We start from the raw sequence: 12,244 nt of genomic DNA, 5'->3' as shown, positions 1-12,244 counted from the left end.
ACTGCAGGGTTAAACCCTGCCTCTCTTTTCAGTTTACCTGCAATTATTCTTTCACATTTCAAAACAAATACCTTAACTTTTCTTTAATTTCCTAAGTTTTGCAACATGTGGGCCAGAAGTCCCAAGGACAAGTAAATCAGGAGGGCCCCCTGAAAACAGGCAAACATTGTGTTTTATAACTCAGGAGTAAAAGCACACTTTAAACAAAGAGCCTATGACTGGTCCATCAGATAAGGCTTCTATCTTTCTCCCTGGAATTTAATAACACTTCTTCTAAAACACTTTTTGGCCAGCTGAAGTTCCCAGAATTGCGCAGAGTAGCTTAATTACAACAAAACGTGGTCGGAGTTTAATTCCTAACTCATTGTGCTTTTTTTTTTAATGCTTTATGGAGTAGGCAATTAGAAATAAGGTCTTTTTAGAGAAGACTCAATCCAGCAAGAGGCTTGACTCTTCCCAGCACCTTCCAGGCGGGGCCAGGCGCGCTCCCCCCCGGCGGCACTGCCGGCCGCTGTCCTGCGCTGCTCCGGGGCTCGGGATTTTCCTCCGAGCCCCACTGAGCACGGGCTGGGCTCGGTGTGCGGCGAGCCAAGAGCTGCGGCTCGCTCCGGTGTCCGTGCCCGCGGCCCGGGGCTGGCCCGGCACGGCCGCGGGGCACCGGCACGGCGAGGGCACATGGCGAGCGGCCGGAGCTCGTCCCGGCGATGCTCCCCGCCTCCGGCAGCACGAGCACGGCCGAGGCACGGCGGGGCAGCCGGGACAGCCCCGGAGCGGCGGCTCCGCGCAGCGAGCGCTCGGGACGCGCGGAGCCGCCTGTGAAACGGGATGCGCAGAAGCGCCAGCTCGCAAACCCCCACCCCAACCCTGTGCCGCGAACCCCGGGGGAAACCAGCATCAGCCGCATGGGAAAGCCCGGCGGGGGCTCGCAGGGACGCGGCCCCGGAGCGCCGGCACAGGGACGGGGCTCGGGGGTCCCGCCCGCCCTCACTCACCGGGCTGGGCGCGGTGCGCTCCGGTGGCTCCGCTGCGCTGCTGTGCCTCGCCACCGCGGCCGCCCGCACAGTCCCGGCCGGGGCGGGCGCTCAACCTGCTCCGTTCAAACCGCAGCGCTGCCGCCCGCCCCGCCCGGCCCGGCCCGGCACGGCCCGGCCCCGCCGCGGGCCCCGCCGAAACCCGGAGCGGCCGCGCCGGAGCGGAGCGGCCCGGCCCGGCCCGTCCCGTCCGCCCGGGGGCGGCCCGAGCCGAGATCCAGCCCCGGTGTTAGCGCGGCCCCGAGCCCGTTCAACCTGCTCCATTGCTCCATTGTGTGCGCGGCGAGCGCCGGGGGAGCGCCGCCCGCTCCGCTCGGCACAGACGGGACCGAGCCCCCGAACCCCCTCAGCACAGATGGGACCGAGCCCACGAACCTCCTCAGCACAAACAGGACCGAGCCCCGAATCCCCTCGGCACCGCGGGGACCGAGCCCCGAATCCCCTCGGCACAGATGGGACCGAGTCCCCCGAACCCCCTCAGCACAGACGGGACCGAGCCCACGAACCTCCTCAGCACAAACAGGACCGAGCCCCGAATCCCCTCGGCACCGCGGGGACCGAGCCCCGAATCCCCTCGGCACAGATGGGACCGAGTCCCCCGAACCCCCTCAGCACAGACGGGACCGAGCCCCCGAACCCCCTCAGCACAGATGGGACCGAGCCCACGAACCTCCTCAGCACAAACAGGACCGAGCCCCCGAGCCCCCTCAGCACAGATGGGACCGAGCCCCCGAACCCCCTCGGCACCGCGGGGACCGAGCCCCCGAACCCCCTCAGCACCGACAGGACCGAGCCCCCGAACCCCCTCAGCACAGACGGGACCGAGCCCCCGAACCCCCTCAGCACAGACGGGACCGAGCCCACGAACCCCCTCAGCACAGACGGGACTGAACCCCCTCAGCACCGCGGGGACCGAGCCCCCGAACCCCCTCAGCACCGCGGGGACCGAGCCCCCGAACCCCCTCGGCACCAACAGGACCGAGCCCCCGCTCCGCTCCCCTCGGCGCCGCCGGCCCGACCCCCGCCCGCCCGCAGTCTCCTCCGGCGGGGCTCCCCGGGCTCCCCGGGCTCCCCGGGCTCCCGGGCCGGGCCGTGGGAGCGGTGCCGGTGGGACGCGACGGGAGCAGAGCGAGAAGCGGCCCCTCGGGGCGGCCCCTCGCCCAGCGGGTGCCATGGAGACCCCCGGCCCCCCAGCCCAGCCCTGCATGGCAGGGACACTTCCACTGTGCCAGCTGCTCCGAACCCCAGTGTCCAACCTGGCCTTGGGCACTGCCAGGGATCCAGGGGCAGCCACAGCTGCTCTGGGCACCCTGCGCCAGGCTTCACCACCCTCTGAGTAAAGCAATTCTTTCTTCAGTCCAATCCAATCCAATCTCCCCTCCGTTACGGCCGTTCCCCGTTCTCCTGTCACGACAGCCTTGCTCAGAAGTTTGTTCCCGAAGGACGCAAAGAGCAGCCCGGTGCCCGCGCTGGGCTCCGAGGGGCCGGGGCTGTTTATTGCCATTTGCCTGACATGCCACAGCAGCAATAAACAGTCTGTGCAGTGTCGGAGCTATTTTTCTTGGGCCATTTGGAGGCCGGGTCTCTCCTTTCACTCCCTGTGGTCTTTTGAAGATGTGGCATCGCTCACGGCACATTCAGAGCTGTAGGGGCAAAGGCACAAGTGCTGAACAGTTTAATTCTCGTCCTTAATTCCCAGCCACAGAGCTGCCTCCTCTGCTGGGCACTGCTGCGGGTGAAGGGAGGGATGGAGCTGCTGAGGGGCAGCCGTGGGGGTTTGTGTGGTGCAGAAAATGCTGCTTGTCCCCCAGCCAGCTCAGCCGGGTGCTGCAGAGATATTTGTCTCTGCTCCTATTACTGCTTTTCCAATAGCCAGGCCTCCCACAGAGACGGGATCTGCAACCTCTCAAGCCCGCACAGATGGAAATCCCAGCTTTGAACTGAATTGGGCTCTATTGAGGGGGGAGGGTGTGCTGGTGGGTTGGGTTTTTTTAAAGATAAGACCTGCGTGATAAGGAAAACAGCATTAACAAACAATTACAGGACCTGACCCTCAAGAAATCATTTGTCACTGCAACCCCAAATCCATGTGAGGGAACAACACATTGTTAACATTCGCCCACACCTCACCTCTGCTTGCTAGAAATGTAGCATGTGGCTTCCTGAGACTTTTCTCTCAGCTTTACAGTGAATTTTTGTGATCAATCCTCCTGTGACTCATCTACAGAACACAAGTGTGAAGTCCAGAATTATATTTAATTATTACAGAAAATAAATCAGAAGTGTACAATTATGTCCAGCTTGGAAAAGCTCCTCCTACTTCCCAGACGTAGGAACAGGAACACCTATAAACCCCCAGGAGTGGATTATTGCTGAGCCTGAACGTGTACTTTGGGGTTAAAAGCTTTGAGTTTTGCTCTGGAGGATGCCACAGCATCATTTACTGTGATTTCCCACAGCAAATTTGGGATTTGCCAATCCCAAATCCCTGACTGCCTGATGAGTTTCACATCCAAGAACCACGGTGGTGGCTGGCTCAGCCCTTTTCTGTGTTACACATGAACCCAGGATCTCACTTTTCTTATTTCCATTTCCAAACAGGCACAGACACCTGGTTTGTGCCCCAGAGCTGCCTCCCCTCTCCCCCACACTGGTTCCAACACACTGCAGGTATTTCATGGCTCGCTGCTCCCCAGCACCACCCCGGGAGGACCAGGAACAAAAGGAATAAAGAACCACTAGCATCTATTCTTACCCAAGGTAACTGAGCTGTTTTAAGGATCTCAAGGGTCACAACTCTGCCCTGAAGTCAACAGAGAAAATGCTGATGTAGCAACTAATTGCCAGATAAGCAGTGCTCAATTATTAAGGTTATTTTTGTACCACACTCTTCTCCCTAGTGTTTCACTGGAAGGCAATCACACAGAAGGAAAGAAAATCTGTAAAACACTTCACTTTAAATAAATATTGGAACTGTGAGAGGTTAAACAAGGGTCAAGGGCTTGGTGTATAAAACATTTAACAATGAACTTGAGAAATTCAATCTTTATTCTGAGAATATTTACAACATAAATAGTAACACATTCATATACTTCAAATGTGTATCAAAAATAAAGCAAGAATTCAAGTTCTTAGCACAATCTGATCCTCCTTGTCAAATTTCATGTTAAAGTTTTATATTCATCTAATATTAGATACAGAACCATCAGAAAACAGAAACACAGATTTTTCCTCTTCAAATGAAAGTTGTCTTTGAAGTATTTGGATGCCTGACATTATATTCTTTGAAACACCAAGTGATGTTTTCCCCTGAGGAACTTAAGTTATTACAACCTTATCACCTTTTTAAGATCAACCATAACAAATCACCTTTTCTATCACTAACAATGCAACCCCCCATTCAAGATGAATGAGTTTTAAACCACAAATTACACCAAAAAGTAGCGTAAGAACAGAATTCAAACAAAAAGGTTGTGTTTAAACCCATGCCAGGAGCTTTGTAAAGGCCTGACATGGGCTTTGTGTGCAGTGTGGGCTTGGCACCAAGGGCACTTTAGAGAGGTGTGAGGGGACCCTGCCCCTCAAACCTGCACTGGGCAGCACAGCCTGGAGGAGATCAGCAGCTGGGAAAGTGGACAACTAATTTAGGACATCATGTGGACAAGTCTGGTGTGTTCTGATATTCCCTGGTGGCCTGCACACAGCTACAATCCCATGTGGGCTTTGCTATGGGAGGTATTCTACATTACCATGAACTGAGGCTTTGTATTCTGTGAAACCACAAACTGGGGGGTTTGTGTTTGAGACAGGGACCCTCAACATCACAGCACTGTGTGTGATCACAAACATACACACTCCCCACAACCTGGGGAGCTGTGTTCCCCACCTTTTCACCTCCCAGCAGAGCTTCTAACCCAGCTCACAAACTGCTTCAGCCTCTGCAGGAATTTATTGCTGTTTATGTGCTCCTGGACTCTTTCAGAGTAGCTCTGCTCTTTCCATATGCCTTTATTTTTCTTCACAGCCTTTAACTCAGCCTGGAGGAGCCTTTTGTGCAGTTTCCAGTAGAGGCGGGAGTGGTGAGGCAGCCCCTCGATCCGGGCTGCTCTGGCCAGCCCTTGGCTCAGGAGCTCTTCGTTCAAGCACGTGCTGAAAAATCCACCCTAGAAAAACCACAATAAAGAGGTATTCACCACTCAAACAGGGTTATTTGGGGTTTGGTGTGAACTCCCTCAGAGGTACACGCTTTACTCATGGCTGTATCTACACTTTGGCAGGAGAAGTTAAAAGGGAAGAGGAATCCAGGTGACTTCACACCCAACTCCAGTGTGAGGAGGGGACGCCCTGGCACAGGTATGCAGAGAAGCTGCGGGTGCCCCTGGATCCCTGGCCAGGCTGGACAGGGCTGGAGCACCTGGGACAGTGCGAGGTGTCCCTGCCCATGGGCTGGGACTGGATGGTCTCTAAATCCCTTCCAACCCAAACCATGCTGTGATTCTATAATGCAAGGCATTTGTGAGGGAACACTGGATAACAAACATTAAGCTAATCAGAACTACAGATGCCTTTTTGGCACCGGCGCATCAACACATTCCTGCCATGAATCAGTCTGAAAAACTACTGCTCCTGCAATCAGATTTGCAAATGCAACATTTAAAATTCACACCAAGGATGATAAATCATAGACAATAACATTTGTTAAATGTACTGTGTGACTACAGTCACACCAAACTGCAGAGAAGAGGCGGTGTTTGTGTCTCTCTTTACCTTATGGACCAGGACCAGGCACTCCAGGGCTGAGCTGTCCCTCCCCAGGAGCTGGAACCACAGGGGCTGTTTGGGCAGCAGCTCCTGCTGCAGCCAGGCTGTGCCACCTGCAGCCAGCTCCACCCCGGCCAGGCGGATCAGCAGGAGCCCCTCTGGCTGCCCTGCAACAGAAAGGGACGTGTGAGAACCCCGGCCTTGCTCTGGGGTCTTGTGTGGTGGTAAAGTTCCTCCTCCAACCCGTGCTTCCAAAGAAAAACTCCACAGCCTCTTGTTGTTCGGTCTCAAGGCAGTTTATTGTGAGTTATCTAAAAGATTTTCTCCTGGAGCTGCTGTGGTTTGCTCACAGCTCAGGCAGAGGCACACACACACCCTGACATCCTCTCTGACTCCGACTGCTTCTTCTCTCCCCGCCCGGGCTGCTGCTGTCTTTTATGATATATTACATATAATATGTTTACAGTTTTTCCCCAATACCTACTACCTATATTACCGAGTGCTTTTCTAACTCTAAACCAAGCCATAAGTGCCAGCATCACCAAGAAGATGGAGGCAAGGAAGAAGGAGGAGGAAGAACAGGATCAGCCCACTTTCCTCCATCTTAGAACTTCTGACCCCCATGTACAAAGTGAAACCCCCCTGGACAGGTGCTAAAACCCCCTGTACAATACTAAAAAAATTTCCCCTCTGTTTTGTAACTACTTTTACTATCCCATCTAACCCTTTGTGAGTGCTTGTTCCACCTCCAAAGTTGGTAACTCATTCCATGGCTAAAACTCAAAATCACAGCTGTGTCCAGCTGCCTGCCAGGGTCTAAAATGCTTCTGAGCAAGGCCTGGAACCTCTAAAAATGTCTGAGGGACATTTTGAGTTCCAACAGGGACAGAGCTGCTGCTGGGGCAAAGCTCAGCCTGTGCACAGACCCCCAGCTGGTCGTATCAGTTGGTTCCCGTGCACCGAAAGAATCCCTTTTAGCTCCTCCAAGCAAACAGCAATCTGCTCTCATCACTTCTTCAGGGAAAAAAATATATCAATTCAAGACTGTCTAATTCAAAATGAGTTCTGGTTTATTTTGCATGCAAAGAAAAAGATCTGCTCCCACTCTCAGTCCCTGTCCTTCATCCACAGGGGTAGAAGCATCAGCACCTGCTGGTGTTTGCACAGCCAGTGTGAGAGTCACAGACTTGATGGACAGTTTGTTTCTGACAGAAAAACTGTCCCCAAAAATCAGTGTCTGCAAATAAAAGCACAATCCCAACAGAGGCTTTTGCCAGGAATGAGATGAGCTGTGCAAGCAGAAGCACTGCCTGAGTGCTCACTTCTGCTGCTGGAAAATATCACAGTAACTGTAAGGATGAACACAAACACTGTAGTGACAAACTCTGTGTCTCCTCATGTCTTTTACTCCCCAGTTTCCCACCTGCAAAGCACAGAAAGACCAAAGGGCAGAGCTGGAAATGTGCCTCAGCCCTTCCTCTCGAGCTCACAGCCTCTCTAAGAGCAGCACGTTTCATTTCTGCCCTTGCTCTTCACACTCTTTTCCTCATTACTCACATTTTCTCTGGATGGCTGAGATGAACGGAATGCTGATGGGAATGTGCTCAACTTCCAGGCCCTTCTCTGTGATGTGATGTAATTTCCCTCTCAATTTCACATTCTTTTGTACAAATTCCACAGGTATATCCAAAGGACTTATGAACTTTGTTGTCTGTTGATGGAAGGAAGAGAAAGACAAAATTAAAAAAAAAAAAAACATAGAGCAGTTACAGCCACACTAAATCCAACATCTTACGATAGTTTGGGAAATTCCACCTCTATTATTAGACACGATGGGCAAGTGAATATAGATATATATTTAATAGTGACCAGCTGCAGAAGCTGTGCAGCCTCTCCACACTTAACATTTTCCCTGTTTTACAGGACTTGCCACGTCAGCACAGACATAAAAACCAGGTTTAGAGAAAGAACAGATACTGCCGTTTTTCAAGCAATGCCTATTGAAGTTCACTTGATTCCCCCAGAAAAGAGTGTTTTAGAAGCAGCCTGAATGGGGCTGGGAGAGGGGTGAGAGGAAGCCAGAGGACAGACACGCTGAAAACAAAGGCGGAGCAGGGAGGGCAGAAACAACCCCGCCTTTGATGCCGGAGGAAACCAGGAGAGGGACAAAGGCAGGTGAACAGCTCTGAGAAGATCACAAGAAGATTAAATTTGATACTACAGCCTGGGAGGATCCAAAGGGGATGGTTATGTGATCTCACAGGAAAACCAAGCCGAGCAGCAGCAAAGACTTGGGCTGTGGTACAGGAATGGAGCAGCCACAGCTCTGCGGTGAGGGAGGAGGACACGTGAGACCCCAGAAAATTATGATCACCAAAATTTAAGGCACTGATATCTCACTGTAAAAGGCCTTAGCAGAGCACTGAGTCACAGAGCTGTGACACCCACTGAGCTGGGAAATAAACCCCAAAAACACCACAACTAAAGCTGTGTCTCCTGTGTGTTATTTATCCAGCAAACCTCCCCCTCTGGGGCCCATAGGGCCTCCCACTGGGAACACGGGAATTTGGGACCTTGCAGGCAGGAGGCCTGGAGGTTTTTAGGAACAAAAGTTGCTCAAAACTCATCTCATTTGCTCCACCAACCAGGTTAATGCATTCAGGGGCCTTTGGGTCAAAACCAACCAGACAAAAGAGAGAAAAAGAATTCTGCCAACATTTGTAGTTCAGGTTCTCTGGTAGGATTTTTAAGTAAAAACTCCACACAAATGTTCTCTTGTATAATTTGGAATTGTGCAGGGGGAAGACGAAGGTAACCGTGATTTTTTAAGCAGCTGCAGCCCTGTGGCACATGGTGGCTCCTGCCTGTGGAGGTTCAGCTTCTCCAGGAGTGAGCAGCGTGGTGTTAGCCCAGCGTGCCCTGACCATCCTGGGAGCGAGGAAAGATTTGGGTGATGTTTAAACCCATTCAGAAACGGTTCTGCGTGTAGAAGGACAGAGAACGTGCGAGGCAAGAGGCTGTTTCAGCTGTTTGGACAAGGAAGGGTGTCGAGCTGCAGTGGGACAGGCAGAGGGGCCAGGACCCCTCCCAGGGGCTGCAGGAACAGGCGAGAACCAGGGACCCCTGGAGATGCCACAGGACAGTGACATCGAGCCCCTCAAGACCCGAATCAAACCTTGCAGGCTTTTTTCACTCGTTAATCAGTAGCTGTAGCAGGGCCGTTATGATTAAGCAATCGCACGGCGAACCTTGCACGCCTGGCTAATCTTTAGCTTTAAGGAAAAGGGGAGACAATGCCAAGATGAATGGGCTGTCTGGGCGGGAGCCACCAGCCCTGCAGGCAGGCGGGCTGAGCCCTCCCTGGAAAATGGCAATTCCAGAGGGGGACAGCGCGACCACTGACCAGTGAGCAGTGACCGGTGACCAGTGACCAGTGGCCAGTGACCAGTGACCACTGACCGGTGACCAGTGAATAGTGACCACTGACCAGTGACCAGTGACTAGTGACTAGTGACCACTGACCAGTGACCACTGACTAGTGACCAGTGACCAGTGACCACTGACTAGTGACCAGTGACCAGTGACCAGTGGCCACTGACTAGTGACCACTGACCAGTGACCACTGACTAGCGACCAGTGACCAGTGGCTACTGACCAGTGACCACTAACCACTAACCAGTGACCAGTGACCACTAACCACTGACCACTGACCAGTGACCACCGTGGCCAAAGGGACCCGGGCTGGGCTGGGGGCTGATCAGCACGATCTCGCAGAACCGGGGAGAGCCCGGCACGGCCCCTCCACCGCGGGCCCCAGCGGCCGTGCCGGGCTGCCCCGACTCTCCCGGGCCCGTACCGGGCTCCCCCCGCACCCCGGGCCCGTACCGGGCTCTCCCGCATCCCCCGGGCCCGCACCGGGCTCTCCCCGGTTCTGGGAGGCCGCACCGCGCCCTCCGCACCCCGGGCCCGTACAGGGCTCTCCCGCATCCCCCGGGCCGGTGCCGCTCTCACCAGGCGGAGGCTCCGCGCCAGCAGCAGCGCCCCGGCCACGGCCGCGCCGGCGATCAGGCCCTGCGGAGCAGAACGGGGCTCAGCCGGGCCCAGCGGGCTGCCCGGCCCCGGTACCCGCCCGCCCCGGTACCGCCCGGCCCCGCTGCCCGCCCGGCCCGGTACCCGCCCGGCCCGGTACCCGCCCGCCCCGCTGCCCGCCCGGCCCGGTACCCGCCCGGCCCCGGTACCCGCCCGGCCCGGTACCCGCCCGGCCCCGGTACCGCCCGCCCCGGTACCCGCCCCGGTACCGCCCGCCCCGGTACCCGCCCCGGTACCCGCCCGCCCCGGTACCCGCCCCGGTACCCGCCCGGCCCCGGTACCGCCCGCCCCGGTACCCCCCCGGTACCCGCCCGGCCCGGTACCCGCCCGCCCCGGTACCCGCCCGGCCCGGTACCCGCCCGGCCCCGGTACCCGCCCGGCCCCGGTACCGCCCGGCCCCGGTACCCGCCCGGCCCGGTACCCGCCCGGCCCGGTACCCGCCCCGGTACCCGCCCGCCCCGGTACCCGCCCCGCCCGGTACCCGCCCGCCCCGGTACCCGCCCGGCCCGGTACCCGCAGCAGCCCCAGGTGCGCGTCCGCCCACTCGGAGAGCCGGGCCAGGGCCAGCGCGGCGCGCTCCGAGCCGCCCCCGCCGCCGCCGCGCTCCGGCATCGCCGCGGCCCGAGCGCCCCCGCGGGACCGGGGATGGACAGCGCCCGGTGTCACCGTGACACGGAACCGGGAAACAGCGCTCGGTGTCACCGTGACACGGAACCGGGAAACAGCGCCCGGTGCGGCCGTGACAGGGGACCGGGGATGGACAGCGCCCGGTGTCACCGTGACACGGAACCGGGAAACAGCGCTCGGTGTCACCGTGACACGGGACAGGGAAACAGCGCCCGGTGCGGCCGTGACAGGGAACCGGGAAACAGCGCTCGGTGTCACCGTGACACGGGACCGGGAAACGAACAGCGCCCGGTGCGGCCGTGACACGGAACCGGGAAACAGCGCCCGGTGCGGCCGTGACAGGGAACCGGGAAACAGCGCCCGGTGCGGCCGTGACAGGGAACCGGGAAACAGCGCTCGGTGTCACCGTGACAGGGAACCGGGAAACAGCGCCCGGTGCGGCCGTGACAGGGAACCGGAGATGAACAGCGCCCGGTGTCACCGTGACACGGAACCGGGAATGAACACCGCCCGGTGCGGCCGTGACACGGGACCGGAGATGAACAGCGCCCGGTGCGGCCGTGACACGGGACCGGGAAACAGCGCCTGGTGCCCCGTGCCATGGAGCGACACCGGCCCCGAACGGATCCGGCCGGGACACTGCCAGGGATCCAGGGACAGCCACAGCCGCACTGGGCACCCGTGCCAGGGCTGCCCACCCTGCCAGGGAACGATTCCCAATCTCCCACCCATCCCTGCCCCCTGGCACTGGGATCCATTCCCTGGGTCCTCTCAGGGAACAATTCCCAATTCCCAATCTCCCACCCATCCCTGCCCCCTGGCACTGGGATCCATTCCCTGGGTCCTCTCAGGGAACAATTCCCAATTCCCAATGTCCCACCCATCCCTGCCCTCTGGCACTGGGAGCCATTCCCTGTGTGCTGTCCCAGCCAGGAATTCCCAATTCCCAATGTCCCACCCATCCCTGCCCTCTGGCACTGGGAGCCATTCCCTGTTCCTGTCCCTCCATCCTTGTCCCCAGCCCCTCTCCAGCTCTCCTGGAGCCCCTCCAGGCCCTGGCAGGGCTCTGAGCTCTCCCTGGAGTTTTCTCCTCTCCAGGCTGAACTCTGCATTGAGCCTTCAGATCCTCCTTTCTTCTTGGCATTTCAAATTTGTTTGGTTTGTTATTCTTGTTGGTTTGGGGGTTGCTTTATGTTTGTTTAATGTTAAAGATGCTTAAATCCATAATAATTCTAATGTTAAAAAGAAAAATCACTTTTGAACAGAGCAAGATCAAAATTTTATGGGCGCTCTTCAGCAGCCTGCTAACAGGCTGGCACTGCAGCAACATTTCCAACTTACAAAATAGCTACTGAAATTAAAAGCACTAATCCATAACTTATTTCACCAGTTTGAAAAAGGACACATTTATTTCAAGTAACGTATCTATGCCTACCTATTTGGATTTTATATGCAATTTTGATATTGTTGATAATCTAATTATTGATTGAGTTAATCCTTAACCCATCTTTATTAGTGAGAAGTTTCACTGTGACCTTTAGACATAGAAAAAAAAATGTCAAAGTAAAACCCAAATCTAATACACAGAAAATATAATTTCTCAGCTTCTGCACTTGCAGTTTTTCCTCACAATCAGAAAAGTTAAAACAACCCCTCTAGGTATGCAAGATGTAATTAAATAAGCAGCCCATGGTTCCAGAGAGGATACAGAACTGAAGTGTCTCACAGAGTTAATG

The 12,244-nt window shown here is 56.0% G+C and overlaps 2 protein-coding genes across 6 annotated transcripts in view; both read right to left on the bottom strand.

Moving 5' to 3' along the window:
• PLCH1 (phospholipase C eta 1) overlaps nt 1-1,114 on the bottom strand; it is a 57,770-nt gene extending 56,656 nt beyond the window's left edge. For all 4 annotated transcript variants that reach the window (XM_085588074.1, XM_085588079.1, XM_085588077.1 and 1 more), the window contains exon 1: nt 993-1,114. The gene's annotated coding sequence lies outside the window, so the exon portion shown is untranslated. The remainder of the gene's footprint in view (nt 1-992) is intronic.
• Nucleotides 1,115-4,061: 2,947 nt separating this feature from the next.
• Nucleotides 4,062-10,573, bottom strand: MISO1 (mitochondrial inner membrane subdomain organizer 1). Of its 2 annotated transcripts, none has more exons than XM_085588072.1 (5): nt 10,395-10,573; nt 9,765-9,863; nt 7,350-7,503; nt 5,799-5,959; nt 4,062-5,194 (listed from the first exon to the last, which is right to left on the bottom strand). In XM_085588072.1, exons 1-5 carry the CDS (start codon nt 10,491-10,493, stop codon nt 4,922-4,924), a joined length of 786 nt encoding a protein of 261 aa, XP_085444198.1. In that variant the 5' UTR covers nt 10,494-10,573; the 3' UTR covers nt 4,062-4,921. The 2 variants fall into 2 exon arrangements, with proteins under 2 accessions (XP_085444198.1, XP_021396495.3); XM_021540820.3 differs by having other exon boundaries at nt 9,804-9,863; nt 10,395-10,560.
• Nucleotides 10,574-12,244: the final 1,671 nt, after the last annotated feature.

This window comes from Lonchura striata, chromosome 9, assembly GCF_050655825.1.
Source record: "Lonchura striata isolate lonStrDom1 chromosome 9, ASM5065582v1, whole genome shotgun sequence".
Lineage (NCBI taxonomy): Eukaryota > Metazoa > Chordata > Aves > Passeriformes > Estrildidae > Lonchura > Lonchura striata.
Note: the sequence above shows the minus strand (reverse complement) of the source record. Positions and strands in the feature narration are given on the sequence as shown.

Excerpts from the sequence above, each read along its gene's own strand:
- MISO1 (XM_085588072.1), bottom strand. The coding sequence starts at position 10,493 with ATGCCGGAGCGCGGCGGCGGCGGGGGCGGCTCGGAGCGCGCCGCGCTG. Across the intron at positions 7,504-9,764 it reads GGGGGATGCGGGAGAGCCCT|ACAACAAAGTTCATAAGTCC; the intron begins GTACGGGCCCGG and ends TTCCATCAACAG. Across the intron at positions 5,195-5,798 it reads GCCTGGTCCTGGTCCATAAG|GGTGGATTTTTCAGCACGTG; the intron begins GTAAAGAGAGAC and ends TGGTTTTTCTAG.